Here is a 14,938-nt window from a genome sequence, read left to right on the forward strand (position 1 = left end):
TGTTTCATGGTATCATAACATAAAAAAAGATAAGATTCCATCTGATGACAAGCAGATATCTGTGACAAGCTAGTTTGCATACATACTCTGGGCATGGCTAAATAAGGTGAAAATTAAACAAGACTTTACAAAGGGTATAGTATTATAATGTCAGAATTCAGAAAGTTCTACCTTGTCTATTCTAATTGCCATTCCTTTTTAATTATTAGAAAGTATAACATTTAAATTTAATAAATTAAGATATTTTTACTGCAAGAAGTAATCACATTATCTGTAATGTGCCCCCTGAATGCTTCTAAGTGAAAATGTAGTTTCTATTTCTTTGCTGTTTAGTCCCTAAGTCATATCCAACTCTTTGTGATCCTGTGGACTGTGGCCCACCTGGTTGCTCTGTTTGTGGGATTTCCCAGGCAAGAATACTGGAGTGGGTTTCCATTTCCTTCTCCAGGGGCTCTTTCTGACCCAGGGATCTAACCCACATCTCCTGCACTGGAAGGCGGATTGTTTATCACTGAGCCACCAGGGAAGCCATAAACTTTTAATTAAATACTTTAAGAAGTCTTAAATGATGAGTTATATGAATCAACTGGGGAAAACGCTAGAGTTTTTGATAGTCAAGGTTTATTCACAATCGAAACAATTTCACTTCCTTATTAAAAAACATACTTTTGTGTGTGTGACATAAAAAAACACTTTTTATTTTAAGACAATTATTGATTCACATGCACTTGTAAGAAATAACACTGAGATCCCATGTGCCCTTTTCTCAGTTGCCCCCAAAGGTAACATCTTGAAAACTATAATGAATCCTATTAACAGCATATGGCCATTTAAACAAAATGCATTTATTTACTATTTACTTGGCTGTATTGGGTTGAGTGGTAGACAGCAGGATTTTTCATAACCACACTGTGGTGCCCGGGTTTAGTTGCTCCACAGCATGTGGGATCTTGGTTTCCCCACCAGGGATCGAACCCAGGTTCCCTGCACTGCAAGGGGGATTGTTAACTACTGGACCACCAGGGAAGTTCCAGGACACGGCCCTTTGATTCCTATTTGATTTGGGGACATCTTCAGCTTTACTTCATTAAGTGACATTAACACTTTTTTCCCAGTTAATCAAAATTGCTTTTGTTTTGACCTGCCACTGTAGGGAGGGCTTCCCTGGTGGCTCAGATGGTAAAGACTCTGCCTGTAATGCAGGAGACCCAGGTTCAATCCCTGGGTGGGGAAGATCCCCTGGAGAAGGAAATGTCAACCCACTCCAGTATTCTTGCCTGGAGAATTCCATGGACAGAGGGACCTGGCAGGCTACAGCCCACAGAGTCGGACATGACCGAGTGACTAACAATGCGTTCCCTGCATTGCAAGGTGGGTTCTTTACCACTAGACCACCAGGGGAGTCCCAGGATACTTCCCTTTGATTCCTATTTGATTTGTGATATCTTCAGCTTTACTTCATCAAGTCACATTAACATTTTTTTTCCAGTAAATCAAAATTTTGTTTTGACCATTTTAAAGATGCCTCTGAGTCATGGGGAGCTGCAAAAACAGGTTCAGCAGAGGTATTGATGGAACCAGCCTGTCTGAATCCTTTGCCCACAAGACAGAGGCAAATAAATACAACCGGAACCACCCAGAGATGAGTTAACTTCGAACAAAAACATTTCCCCCTACTTTTGCTGAAAGATGAAACAGCCCAGGCAAAGCCTTAGGGTGTGTCGCTTGACACCAATGACAAAGAACTGACCCAAACCACAGGCTAGCCCAAAGGGTAGCTAAGCTCAAGAATCTCAGGCAGCACATTCTGGGTAGTAGTTGGACGTGTATACTTTCTCCAGGGAAGCTTTAAATAAACACCTGTATTCTATTAGATAAAATGGACAAGTTTATTTATTTAAACTTACGGTCTAGCTGACAGCTTCAAGTCAGGAATGCACATGTTATCTTCTCCACAGTCGACCAGGATGTGAGCCTGAGTTGTGCAAACATGTATCAGAAAGATCTGATAAAAGATCTGAGAAAACCCACATCCCATCCTTTTTCTTGAAAATTATGAATGATCCCACAAGTTAAACCAAAGCTTTCCTTGCACTGTGCATGAGTCCACCCGGCAAGAAAACTCTTGTGTTTGGCAGTGACCTTCCCATGTAGGTTAGTTTACTTAACAGCCCGATTCCAATTCAATCTGAAATGTCTGTAAAGAATGCTACTCTGGCAGTGTTTTGAGGATTACAGGCTGTATTGCTTCTATTACAGTCACATTTTGAACAAATTAAATCTTGGTTGCACAAGGGGAAGGGCTTCCGAAAACACAGAGATACAGTGTTTTAAGAAACGTGTTCAGAAAATCTCCCAAATGTTACAAACATGTGTGTAGGAATGAAAACAAAATGGGAGGGATTTTGTCTGAAGGTCATGGGAGCAGTGCCCAGGGCCCGACTGAGATTATGCCATCCAAGATGGTCCAGGACCCACCTGTTCAGTAACAACGTTGTCCCTGTAGTAGTTCAATATTGGTTTCACCTCCAGACCTTCTTGAAAAGTGGATTCATCCAAACTGTAATTCACACTGATGTTGATTGGAGATAATTTGTCTCGGAATTCAGTCTCATCCTAGAGAAAATAATCACAAACTCAAGAAAAGCTCTGTAAAATGGCTACAAGATGTTAGCTGGTGAAAGGCAGGCAACATTTGATTTTGCACAATGAAAGTGAATGATGAAGTAATTACCACCCCAGCAGGCTTAGGCACATACTGATGGATGTAGCACAGAAGGGCCAGCTTCATGAATCTATGTTCAGAGATGGAATCATTTAGAGCTGTGCCTTTGATGAAATACATGCTTCCAGTGGCAATCTTTGGGTTCTCCAGATCTTCAACAACTCACATGAATGGGTCAAATCACATAGTTAAAAGCCTATGTTTGTGCTCAGACATGTCTGACTCTTTGTGACCCCATGGACTGTAGCCTGCCAAGCTCCTCTGCCCATAGGACTTCCCAGGCAAGAATACTGGAGTGGGTTGCCATTTCCTTCTCCAGGGCATCTTCCCAATCCAAGGATGGAACCCGGGTTTCCTACATTGTAGGCGGACTCTTTACCACTGAGCCACCACAGGTCTATACATAAAAAACAGATGCACAGTCAAAGTCCCTGAGAGTTTCATGAACTGGGATTTTTATTTTGATGAGGTCGGCAGAATTTATAAGCCCTCTTGTGCTCAGAGGAAGGAAACCTCTTTGATTCTCTTCCTTTCTCCTCATTTCTTTAAAGTCCTCATTTGTATGAATTTCAAAACACCTCCAGCACATCGGAAGTTCCCTTAGAAGAGAACCAGAACTTTCCTGGGAGTGAGGGGGTAGCTCCCCAATAAGGTCTGGGCACACAGGAGCTCCCAAACTGTGGAGTGGGCATGCCAGCCTTCAGATGCATGCCAGCATCAGTCATAAGGAGACACAAGAGTCGTGCTGGCTTTTCATTCCAGAATGTGCTTTTTAAAATTAACTTTTATTGGAGTATAGTTGTTTTACAATGTTGCGTTAGTCTCTGCTGTATAGCAAAGTGAATCAGCCACACGTATACACAGACCCCTTCTTTTTGGATATCCTTCTCATTTAGGTCACCAAAGAGGACTGATCGGGGTTCTCTGAGCTATACTGTAGGTTCCCATTAGTTATCTACTTTATTTGTAAACTCCGCTTTCTGTGGGTTTTCTGTTATTATGTCCCCTCAAGGAGAAGACCAACTGAATAGAGTCTTCACCACCTTACAACTGGTAAGAAGATGAAATAACTGTATCATACACATTTTGGCTTTTTAATGTCATGGAGGTTTAGGAGTTATTGTAAAAATACATTGCCTTACAATCTAAATGTCCACCGACAGAGGAATGGATAAAGAAGTGGATAAATGTGGTGTGTTTATACAGTGGAATTTTGCACAGTCATTAAAAAGAATGAAATCATGCCATCTGCAACGACATGGATGACCCAGAGGTGGTCACACTGAGTGACATTAAGTCAGAGGAGAAACACCGTGTGACATCTCTTATAGGTGGAATCTGAAAAGAAAGGATGCAAATGAACTTACTCACAAAACAGAAAGAGACTTGCAGACTCAGAGAAGGAACTAATAGTTGCCTGTACACACTGCTATATTTAAAAATGGATAACCAACAAGGACTTACTGTATAGCACAATGTTATGCTATGTTATGCTCTGCTCAATGTTATGTGGAAGCCGGGATGGGAGGAGAGTTTGGGGGAGAATGGATATGTGTATAGGTATGCCTGAGTCCCTTTGCTATTCACCTGAGACTATCACAACATTGTTATACCCCAATACAAGATAAAAAGTCTTTAAAAAAATACATTGCTTTAAAAATATTATAACTTACTTTTAAGAAAGCCTTTGACTGCCTCACCCTTTTCCTGAGTTGGCTCAGAGATGCACCTTGATAAAATCTGGCCAAACATCCTCATGTAGGATAAAAGTTCAAATAAATTGTGTCTGACTTTTGTGTTTTAGGGAGAGGGAGGAAGAAATGAAAACCACCTGAGTTAGTATTAAGACTAAGAGTATATTCAAAACAAGAAGCAGCTTAGCAGAAATTAATGCAACATTATAAATCAACCATAGTAAAAATTAAAAGGAAAAAGAAGCAGCTTAGGAAGTAATGGCAATACATTATTAGGTTGACTGAAGTCAGACTCAACATAGGAGTGTGTGGCCCCCAAGTTTCCTCCAATCAAGTGAAAATAGGTGTGTGTCTATGAGAATCACTGTTGCTTAGTCATTTCAGTCGTGTCCAACTCTGTGTGACCCTATGGACTGCAGCCTACCAGGTTCCTCTGTCCGTGGGATTCTCTAGGCAAGAGTACTAGAGTGGGTTGCCATGCCCTCCTCCAGGGCATCTCTCCAGGGGATCTTCCCTACCCAGGGATCGAACCCAGGTCTCCTGCATTGCAGGCAGATTCTTTACCATTGAATCACCAGGGAAGTTCCTGAGAACCACTGTGATGGTTTAAATGGAGAAAAATGATTGGAGTTTGGATTTGAATGTGAGAGGCCAGAAAGGTTTGATTCTGGAATACTTACTCGAAGGTAAACGATAAAATCCTGGCACTGGGGGGATTTCTGCCCCTTTATCACGAGAGGGAAGACGAGATGTGACTGATGGTTATCAAGGAAGAGCGTACGTTTAATGGCTCCTTTTTGTTTCAGGGTGTCTAACTGCACCTCAGCGGTCAGGCCTAAAGGACAGAAAGATGTAAAGCAAATATAATCCAGAAAGGAAAAGTATTCAGTGAATGCAATGCTTTACCAGAGAGAATTCCTATTTCAACTTGCTTGTTCAGGAAACATTTTTGCCATAGTTGGGATCAAAAACAATACATGAGCTGTGTAGATTTGATAAAATACTCCCCAAACTTAAAAACTTGTTTTATGATGGTTTTACACAAAAAGTCATTTTTCCCCCATAATTGTATCTGTTTCTACAGACAACACCAATTATTCAAGGAATATTTAGGTAGAAGTTCCCATATATATAATAGAAATTTTTGTGTGAATAAAGAGCTCTTTGAGAGTTTCATATGGTCTATTCAGTGAAGTGCTTGAGTTTAGTCGCTTGTCACATCTGACTCTTTGCAACCCCATGGACTGTAGCCTGCCAGGCTCTTTTGTCCATGGAATTTTCCAGGCAAGAATACTGGAGTGGGTTGCAATTCCCTCCTCCAGGGGATCTTCCCGACCCAGGAATCAGACCTGCACCTCTGTATTGCAGGTGAATTCTTTACTCACTGAGCCATTGGGCAAGTCCACTTACTAGTGAATTTTCTTAATATGGTAGAGGAGTAGAAAATGAAAATATGCTCACCTATTGTGTTTGCAATGTTCTGGCCTGCCACAGATGCGCACACTTTTAAAGAAAAGCTAGAGAAAATAATAGTCAATAGTTTTCTGGTTAATAAACTTAACAGTCTGAAGCAGCAATCTTTCTTTTCCTCACCCCAGATAAACAAATCTGTTATTTTTCCTCTATACTTCTCTTAGTGCACACACAATTAAACAAATAAATATGCACATATTTATTTATTTATTGATATATATACATATATGTATCTCACAAGTCTAATACAATTAAGAAAGGTGATATTATTACATAGGAAGGTTATACTTGGAAATTTTACTAGAGGTCAACTAATTTAATCAGTGGATTCATTAATCAATTACTTGCTATCTTTGTTCAAGAAATACATATAAATATCTTCCATGTGCCAGGAAGTAAAGAATTGGGCAGAATAGTAAGAGGGCAGCTAGTGATACAGCCTGGAGGTGACCCCAATGTGAGGAATCTGAAGGAATCTGGCATGTTTGGTGCATTAGAGCAGGACCAGGAAGATAAAGAAAGTGAGGCTTGGTCGATCAGTAGGGAACAGGACTTTGAAAATCACATTAAAGAATTTGGATTAAGAGGTGCAAAGTTGTAGGTAAAAAATAAGCTACAAGGACATATTGTACAACATGGGAAACATAGTCACTGTTTTATAATAACTATAAATGAATTGTGAATCACTATACTGTATACCTGTAATTTATACAACATTATACATCCACTACACTTCAATTAAAAAAAAAGAATTTGGACTTAATTCTGAAAGGCATGGAGCATCACAGTATAATGAACCAGAATCTACTTTCCTTGGAAGCAGATGGGGACTCGGCAGTTACTTGCCAGGGTTGGGATATAATTTGAGACAGAGATACAAGAAGAGGAAGGGAAAAAGAAAGAAAATGGGGAGAGGAGAATGGCTGTCTCAGGCTCTGTAGGCACAATGATACTGTGTGTAAGGACAATAGAGGATGAAGGGGACTTCCCTGGGGATCCAGTGGTTAAGACTCTGTGTGCCCAGCGCAGGGGGCCTCGGTTCGATCCCTGGTCGGGGAACTAAGATCCCACATGCTGCCTGGCATGGCCAAAAGAAAAGAGAAGATAGATATGCAAGAGAGATCTTTATAGTTTTTCCTTGAACATGTCTTAAACCCAACCCAGGGAGGGCCCTGCTGTGGCTTGTAGGACGGCCTGCACTTGGATCTGGCCATGGAGGGAGTGAGGACTGGCCAGTGGTCTCTGCCTGCCTGTTGCTTGTGCTAAACTCCCTAGGGAAAAATGTCAAGCTCTAAGAGCCAGCATTCACGAGGGGGCTTTTTCACATTTCTAAGGAAGTGAAAATACAAGAAAATACTTCAGTATGATTTAATGACAGCCTTAACATTTTTTATTAGTAAATACTATAGTATGATTTGAACATTTCTACAGAATCCAAAAGGAGTAAATAATCCCTTGTCGTGCTTTAATTATGTGTCAGCTTCCTGTGTCAAATATAATGAAGATGTGTCACATCTGGGATTCATCGAGCTCCCGTGACCTCAGTCAATGTCTCCCTTCAGGGTAAATAATTTGCCACATACCATTAAGCCAAACGTTTCCCGAGCTGTCTCTGCTATTTCAAGTGTTTGTACCACTTCCCCAGAGAAATCACAAATTCCAGCCCACTTCTACTTCAGTTGGAATTAGTCAAGAAAGACGAATAGTGAATCACATCTTTAAATTTTGTAGCAGGTCTGGCTTTCAAAGCTGGAATTTTTTTCTGTGTCTGACTTTTTTTGGAAGTACTTGGTTATGTGTTAAAATTGTCCATTGGCTTTTTTTTCCCCCTGTTCATCCTTACACCAAACAGACAAAACTCATTAGCTTGTATAAAATAAATTCCTATTTGTAATAAAATGATCTATATATAGATTGAAATAATTTTATGTACAGTATTTTATTTAACACAATTAAGAAACAGAAAAATTTTTGCAAAATAAAGTTATGAATGTGAACATTATCTCCTCTTTGGGAGAAGAATTTGATTGAAAAATGATGTTATCAGCCGAATGGTTACTTTTGATTTACGAATTGTGTGTGTGTGTATGTCCTCAGTCACATCCTACTCTTTTGTGACCCCAAGGACCAGAGTCTACTTACTAAGCTCCTCTGTCCATGGGATTTACCAGGCAAGAGTGCTGGAGCGATTTGCCATTTCCTTCTCCAGGGAATCTTCCCGACCCAGGGACTGAACCTGCGTCTCTGTGTCTCCTACATTACACTGGTGCCACTTGGGAAGCTCCATCAGTGTTACCCTAAACTTCTTAGTTCCCCCTCTCTGTTACCTTTATATCATTAAGTGGACAATTTTAGCTTTTTCATACTGAATTATTGATAACAGCAGTCCAACCTGAACATTTTGTTTACAGATGCTTTTAAGCCAAAAAAAAAAAAAAAAAGTTGCCAAGTTATAACTTTCACAGCACTCTGTTCTGATGGAAAAAGAAAACCTCACTGAAATATTCATTCTGAATTTAGAAAAATATTTCTCTTCTCTATAAACACACACATATACAGCATATGTATATTGTTTTTTGGCCACGCAGCATGTAGGATCTTAGTTCCCCGAACAGGGATTGAACTTATATCCCCTGCAGTGGAAGTGTGTATAGTCTTAACCACTGGACTGCCAGGAAGTCCCCACCATATGTTTTATGAAACAGATTATTAAGTACACTTACAGGTCTTCATCTAATTACAATAAACACTTGGGGTGTCAGGGAAAGCTGTGAATTATTATTAGAATTAAAATTTTAAACTGTTGAGCTATATTTCTGATGTGTCAGAAGGCAGGACAGTATATCACAAATCCTCTAACACTAGTCCTAACCTGATGCAATAATGGTTGGAATAATGATTCTGTGACATAATGGTGTTCATAGCCACATATGGAGGAGGAAGAATGAAATAAATGTGAAACGGGACTTAAAAATACAAAGCACTTCAGTTTTCAGTCGAGCTAATTCAATACTCTTTCAATGATAGCTAATAATAGATTTTACATAAAGTTAGGTGTAACTGAAAAGTTTTTTTCAAATTTGAAGAGGGGACAGTTTATGAACTTCTACATCTGTAAAATGTTTTTTATTAATTTTACTTTTTCTCATTCAATAACAATTATATGAATATTTATAGGCTGGCTTTATTTTGTTTTCTCATTTAGAAATACAAGTAGCAGAAACTTTATAAGCCTACATAGCTGTTTGAAAGGCACAGAAATTCACATTGAGGGAAATGGAGAACTTTTCCCAGTTAGAGCTTGACTTAATAGCTTTCATATGTACAATATAAAATTATATCAAATACAGACAAAAATCACAGAAAAGAAAATCAACAAATACTTTTCAATCATTTTGGAAATACTGAACTAAATTCCTATAATAAATCTGAAAAAGTATTTGAGAAACACATTTGAGACTGAACCCACTGTTAATTTCGCATCTTCTAATACTTTGAGTCACCCAGTCAAAATTTTTTCATGTGAAAATGAAACATCTTTCAGAAAATGGACGTAACAGAATCGAATAAATAACTGTTATTTGCCCACAAAACAAATTGTATTTTACCTAAGTAATCTGATTTAATGCAATAAGAGTTCATGAAAAAAAAAAATTCTTGTTAAAAAGTAATATTCTTACAACAAGACCAAACAGATCCTGTGATTCGTTGAAAATACCAAAACTTAAAAAAAAGATTCAAAAACCAAAAAATCCTTAGAAAAGATAATCTAGTTCATAGGAAGATTTTACACCAGAGTGTCCCCTACACAATATGCTTTAAAGAACTCAGTCTAGAAGTCCATTCAGTCATGAACGTGCAGAGGACGTGGGGACACATGCTCAAGTAGCACTCATTCTTCCTTTCATGTTCATTTCATCCAGGGTTCACAGAGATGCTGGCTTTTTCACATATTTTCTCAGATCAGGCTTTCATTATAATATTTTATGGTTTCATACCCTTTTAAAATGTGCCCAGGGCATTTCCCAGTTACTTTCAGAAGCTGGTTAAGGGGAAGACAGTCCTCCCCAAACTGAGAGGTCCCAGCAAATGATGTTCTTCAAGGAATTCTTCAGGGTCCTCCACACCCCTTATCCTCCACCCTCAAAGGCTCTGATTCCAGTATGAATCCCTGTCCAGAGGCTATGAGCAACATGCTGAAACTGGCTAGGAATACATTCTATAACAGCGGTCCCCAAGTTTTTTGGCACAAGGGACTGATTTTATGGAAGACAATTTTTCCATAGACCAGGGGTTGAAGGAGATGGTTTCAGGATGATTCGAGTGCTTTACCTTTACTGTGAACTTTACTTCTAATCTAATGCTAACTCTGGTTTGACAGGAGGTACTGGTCCACAGTCTGGAGGTTGGGTACCCCTGTTCTAAGGGTCTAGGCTGTGTTCTGCATTTTGACTTTCTCAGAAACTGACCGTATCATCTGAATTATGCCATATCATCTGGAAAATGGGGGCAAATCTCAAACACTCCAAATATTTGTTGATTTTTCAGAGTGTGTGTGTGCTCAGTCATGGCCGACTCTTTGCGACCCTATGCACTATAAACCACCAGGCTGCTCTGTCCCAACCCAAGGATTGAACTCTCCAACCCAGAGATTGGGGCTTCCCTTGTAGCTCAATCTGTAAAGAATCTGTCTACAATGCAGGAGACCCAGGTTCGATTCCTGGGTTGGGAAGATCCCCTGGAGAAGGAAATGGCAACCCACTTGAGTATTCTTGCCTGGAGAATCCCACGGACAGAGGAGCCTGGTGGGCTACAGTCCATGGGGTCATCAGAGTCGGACATGATTTTGTGACTAAACCACCACCACCCAGGGATTAAGATGTCTCTGGCATCTCCTGCATTGCAAGTGGATTCTTTACCTCTAGCGCCACCTGGGAAGCCCTGGATGTTGCCCACAACTTTAAAAAGTGGGTTTGTTGCCCCAGATTAGTGACTACACATGTGAGAAGTATGGAGCGACTGGAGATGTTTACTGTGTCCTACCCTGTGTAGATGGTAGGGGCTGAGGAACTATTGGCATCTATAGTAGAGAGGGTCTTATGTGGTACCTGTATTTTAGAGACCAAAAAGTCATGATCCTTGGGACGGGGAGTAGCTTTTTTTGTATTCCTTGATCTCAGTTTGGACAGTGGTTTTGGCTGTGTTCCAATTTTGTTCTAATGGCAGAGGATGAGTCAGGGTGATGGTATGGTTGAATTGTGTGGAGATGCTACCAATGGGATACCCCTGTGGGTGTCTGCTTTCAAAGCAGAGGGGTATGTTAATAGCCTCTGTTAAATTGGTTATAACACACTCAGGTTGTGGGTTTGATAAGTTGCCAGGAATGATTTCTATACATTCTTTTAAAATCTGGAGAAAGAAGGATCCTATATAGTCAGGCCCGAAAGTTGTGGTTCTGGGGTCAGGCTGGACAATTGCATAGTCTGAGACACTGTGCCAAGCTTGTATCTATATCAGAGAATATTACCCTAAAGCATTACTCAAAAGGACAGACTTCTGACCCTGGAGGACCTAACATACTGAGAAGCAAAGTGACAGTTCCTTGAGCTGTGTTACACTCAGGTTCTATTTCTTGGTCCTTTCAGGTGACTGGCCAGATTCAGAAGGAAAATTCTCAGAAGATGTCTAAGCTGTGTTCTCCTACAGTACAGACTAAGGAACCATAATTTTACCGCTGTTTCTGATGATGAGATCATAGCCCCCAAAATATAGCTGAGGACACAAAAATCTCTATAACATTTACCTTCCATCTCATTGTACATATGAAGTTATAAAACTTACATATGTCTTCAGCACAGAAAGTGAATAATCTGACCCAAGTTTGACTATTTTTAAAAAAAGACAATACATATGTCTGGAAAGTGTCTATAAGTATATGCAAATACAAGCATCAAGATTTTTTTTTATTATATTTTCAGTTTGTTTAATGTTGGTTTTAGTATGCCAAGATTCTAAAAGAACTCCAAGATTTGCTTGGCTGGGAATTTTCTCAGGTTAGTTTTGCTTCTCATCTCATGTGGCGCCTGTAGATGGAGACATACCCTTCACATAAATCGACAGCGAAAGATCAGCATTGTGTCAATTACTTTTTTTTAATAGACTAACTCCTGGCTACTTGGATATGGTGCCCAGACCCACAGCATCAGCACCACCTTGGGGCATCTTCAGAAACGTAGTCTTAGGTCCCGCCCCAGATTTATGGCCCCCAAAGTGCAGGTTCACGAGATTCCCAGGTGATCTGAGTTCACACAAGAGGGCAAGAAGCACTAGAAACTCACCAGGCCACAGGTGCCACTGATTCTGGAATCAGGCAGGTTTTGTTTTCCAGATTGATGATCACTGGCTGCAGGATAAGTTGGGCCCCCACCGTCACAACTGGCCTCGCTCTGCAGGGAGAAGGTGCACAGCTTTAACCAGTCCCGGGAGCAGCAGGCGGAAGCCACTGCCAACATTCCCAGCCCTGGTGCCAAGAGTTCCCCTGATTGCGTGAATAGGTGGGCTCCAGACTCAACCAGCTATCTTCAGACACCTCTGGTTGCTCATGAATATTATGGAGCTGTGAGACCGTGGAGCAAAGCCACATTCATGGACTTGCTCTGTCTATGGAGTGCTCATGGTATTTTGGTGACATGGCTGGCTATTAAATACTCCCCTGGGATCTAGTAGTCTATCCACATTCATCTGAATATGAAGAAATACATCATCCTACAGTCACTTGCGTCACATCTGTAAGTACTTGAATTTATTTTATTTATTTGGAGGTGCCAGGTCTTAGTTGTAGCATATGGGATCTAGTTCCCTGACCAGGGATTGAACCTGGGTTCCCTGCATTGGTAGCGTGGCGTCTTAGCCACTGGACCACCAGGGAAGTCCCTGGATAGGGACTTTTAAATGGTTTTTGCTTTGTTATTTTTTTATTTTAAAAAAAATTTACTTTTAATTGAAGGATAATGGCTTTACAATATTGTGTTGGTTTCTGCCATATATCATCATGAATCAAATCATAGGTATATACGTGTCCCCTCCCTCTTGAGCCTCCCTCCCACCTCCCACCCCATCCCACCCCTCTAGGTTGTCAGAGAGCACCAGTTTGAGCTCCCTGACTCATAGAGTGAATTCCCTACAGCCTATTATAAAGAGTGAAGTAAGTCAGATAAAACAAGTATCATATATAAATGCATGTATATGGACTCTAGAAAGATGGTACTGATGAACCTACCTGCAGGGTAGCAATGGAGATGCAGACAGAGAGAATATACTTGACACAGCGGGAAGGAGAAGGTGGCAAATGGAGAGAGTAATATGCAAACATACACACTACCATATGTAAAATAGATAGCCAGTGGGGTTTTTAAATGTTGATTGGCAATTTTCTAGCCAAGCTTTGCAGATTGAGCTAAACCCATGAGGGTGGGTGGACTCATTCTGCACTTCACACAGAGCAATGGTTCTCAATCCTGATTGCATAACAGAAGCAGCCAACAGCTTTAAAACAGAAACCAGGCCCAGGCCTACCACAAATCAATTGAATCAGAACCCCTGGGGGTCAAGGTCAGGCACTGAAATGTCAAACACACCCTCCAGGTGATTCTGTTATGCAGCCAAGCTGGAGGAGAGGGACTGATACAGAGTAAACTCAATTCCAACCACCCAGGTGAGGATAAACCAGACAAGAAAGTAAATCACAGGGAAAGGGAACGGGGCAAATTTTTAAAGCTCGGTGCCAAGACAGGAGAGCTGGGAGCCAGATCTCCAGATGACAGTGTGAGATGATGTCATGCTGCTTAAGTTTTCCTCTGACAGGTGGGAGGGCTGGGCCATGGGGCAATATGTTGTTTAGGGACTGCTTTAAAGGATTTCATGATTACCATAATGGCGCCTAATGGGAATTTTCCTAAACTCCTTTACACTATTTATCTGTATGCTGTTAAGTGATTTTTATTTTCAATATTGTGTGAGCTCCAGTCCTTGGAAAAGCAGGTTAGACAGGATTAGACACACAAGACATTTATTAAGGTAAATACCTATGAAGGAAAAAGGGGAGGGAGGAGGCTAGGAGTCAGAGTGTGATGTAGGTCTGATCCCTGGGAATGAACAAGGAAAGAAAAGGCAACGTGGGGGAAAGAAGCTCGAGCTGGGACCCTCGGGGAGGAGGGTCTTGAGCAAAAGCTGCCTGTTTGCGGAGCTCCAGATGGGCCTATGTTTGTATCGCTACTGTGTCCAGTAATCAGCTGGGAGCCCTTTAGGGGAAACAGGGCTTTGTTGCAAATGTAGATTCAGAGCATAGTGGCTGGTCCACGAGCCGATTGCACTCCATCAGCTCCAACTGCTGCTGCTTCAGGGCCACACACACAACCGCAAGCCTTCCTGCACTTGCAGCATTTCAGTCACCTGATTCTCCACTCCCTGAAATGGAGAGTGGCTGGTATACATCAGTCCTCTGAGGATGTCTTAGTACTGATGGAGATAATCTTACCTCCTTGAGGAAACCAACTTTAGAATCCCTAGGGGAGCTGACCTAGGTTTGTCCTATGTGCCCAGATCACCTGGGTCAGCTCTCTGCCTTTCAATATCCTAACCTGGTGTCTTACATTCCTGTAACACTTTTTTAAACAAGGAAACAGAATCTAAATTTTCGATCACTGCCTACTGGTTACTTATTATTCTGTGTACTTCACATGCAGAGTCTCAATCTTTTTAACAAAATAACTTTATAATGTGAGTATTATGCCCATTTGACATATGAAAAAAAATCTGAGGCTCAGAAAGTTATAGAAACTTGCCCAAGATTAGAAACGGGTGAGTGTCTGGAATGGCCAGGTTTTTCTTTTTTTTAAAGCAACACAAATTTATTGACACCAAGGGATCAGGAGAAGCATGTTTTATCTGAAAGCTCTAAGGAAGGATTCATTCAGGATCTCTCCTAGCTTCTGACAGTTCTTCACTTGGGGCAGCCTAACTCCAGTCTTCACATGGTCTTCTCCTT

At 40.8% G+C, this 14,938-nt stretch overlaps 1 protein-coding gene across 1 annotated transcript in view; it reads right to left on the reverse strand.

The window, feature by feature from the left end:
- Positions 1-14,938, reverse strand: part of ITGA8 (integrin subunit alpha 8) — a 185,300-nt gene that overhangs the window by 82,864 nt on the left and 87,498 nt on the right. Inside the window, exons 15-19 of the mRNA XM_065921168.1 lie at positions 12,231-12,338; positions 5,881-5,936; positions 5,100-5,254; positions 2,479-2,616; positions 1,908-1,975 (exon numbers count right to left, since the gene is read on the reverse strand). Coding sequence (XP_065777240.1) covers positions 1,908-1,975; positions 2,479-2,616; positions 5,100-5,254; positions 5,881-5,936; positions 12,231-12,338 — 525 coding nt within the window. The remainder of the gene's footprint in view (positions 1-1,907; positions 1,976-2,478; positions 2,617-5,099; positions 5,255-5,880; positions 5,937-12,230; positions 12,339-14,938) is intronic.

Source organism: Muntiacus reevesi, chromosome 2, assembly GCF_963930625.1.
Source record: "Muntiacus reevesi chromosome 2, mMunRee1.1, whole genome shotgun sequence".
Classification (NCBI taxonomy): domain Eukaryota; kingdom Metazoa; phylum Chordata; class Mammalia; order Artiodactyla; family Cervidae; genus Muntiacus; species Muntiacus reevesi.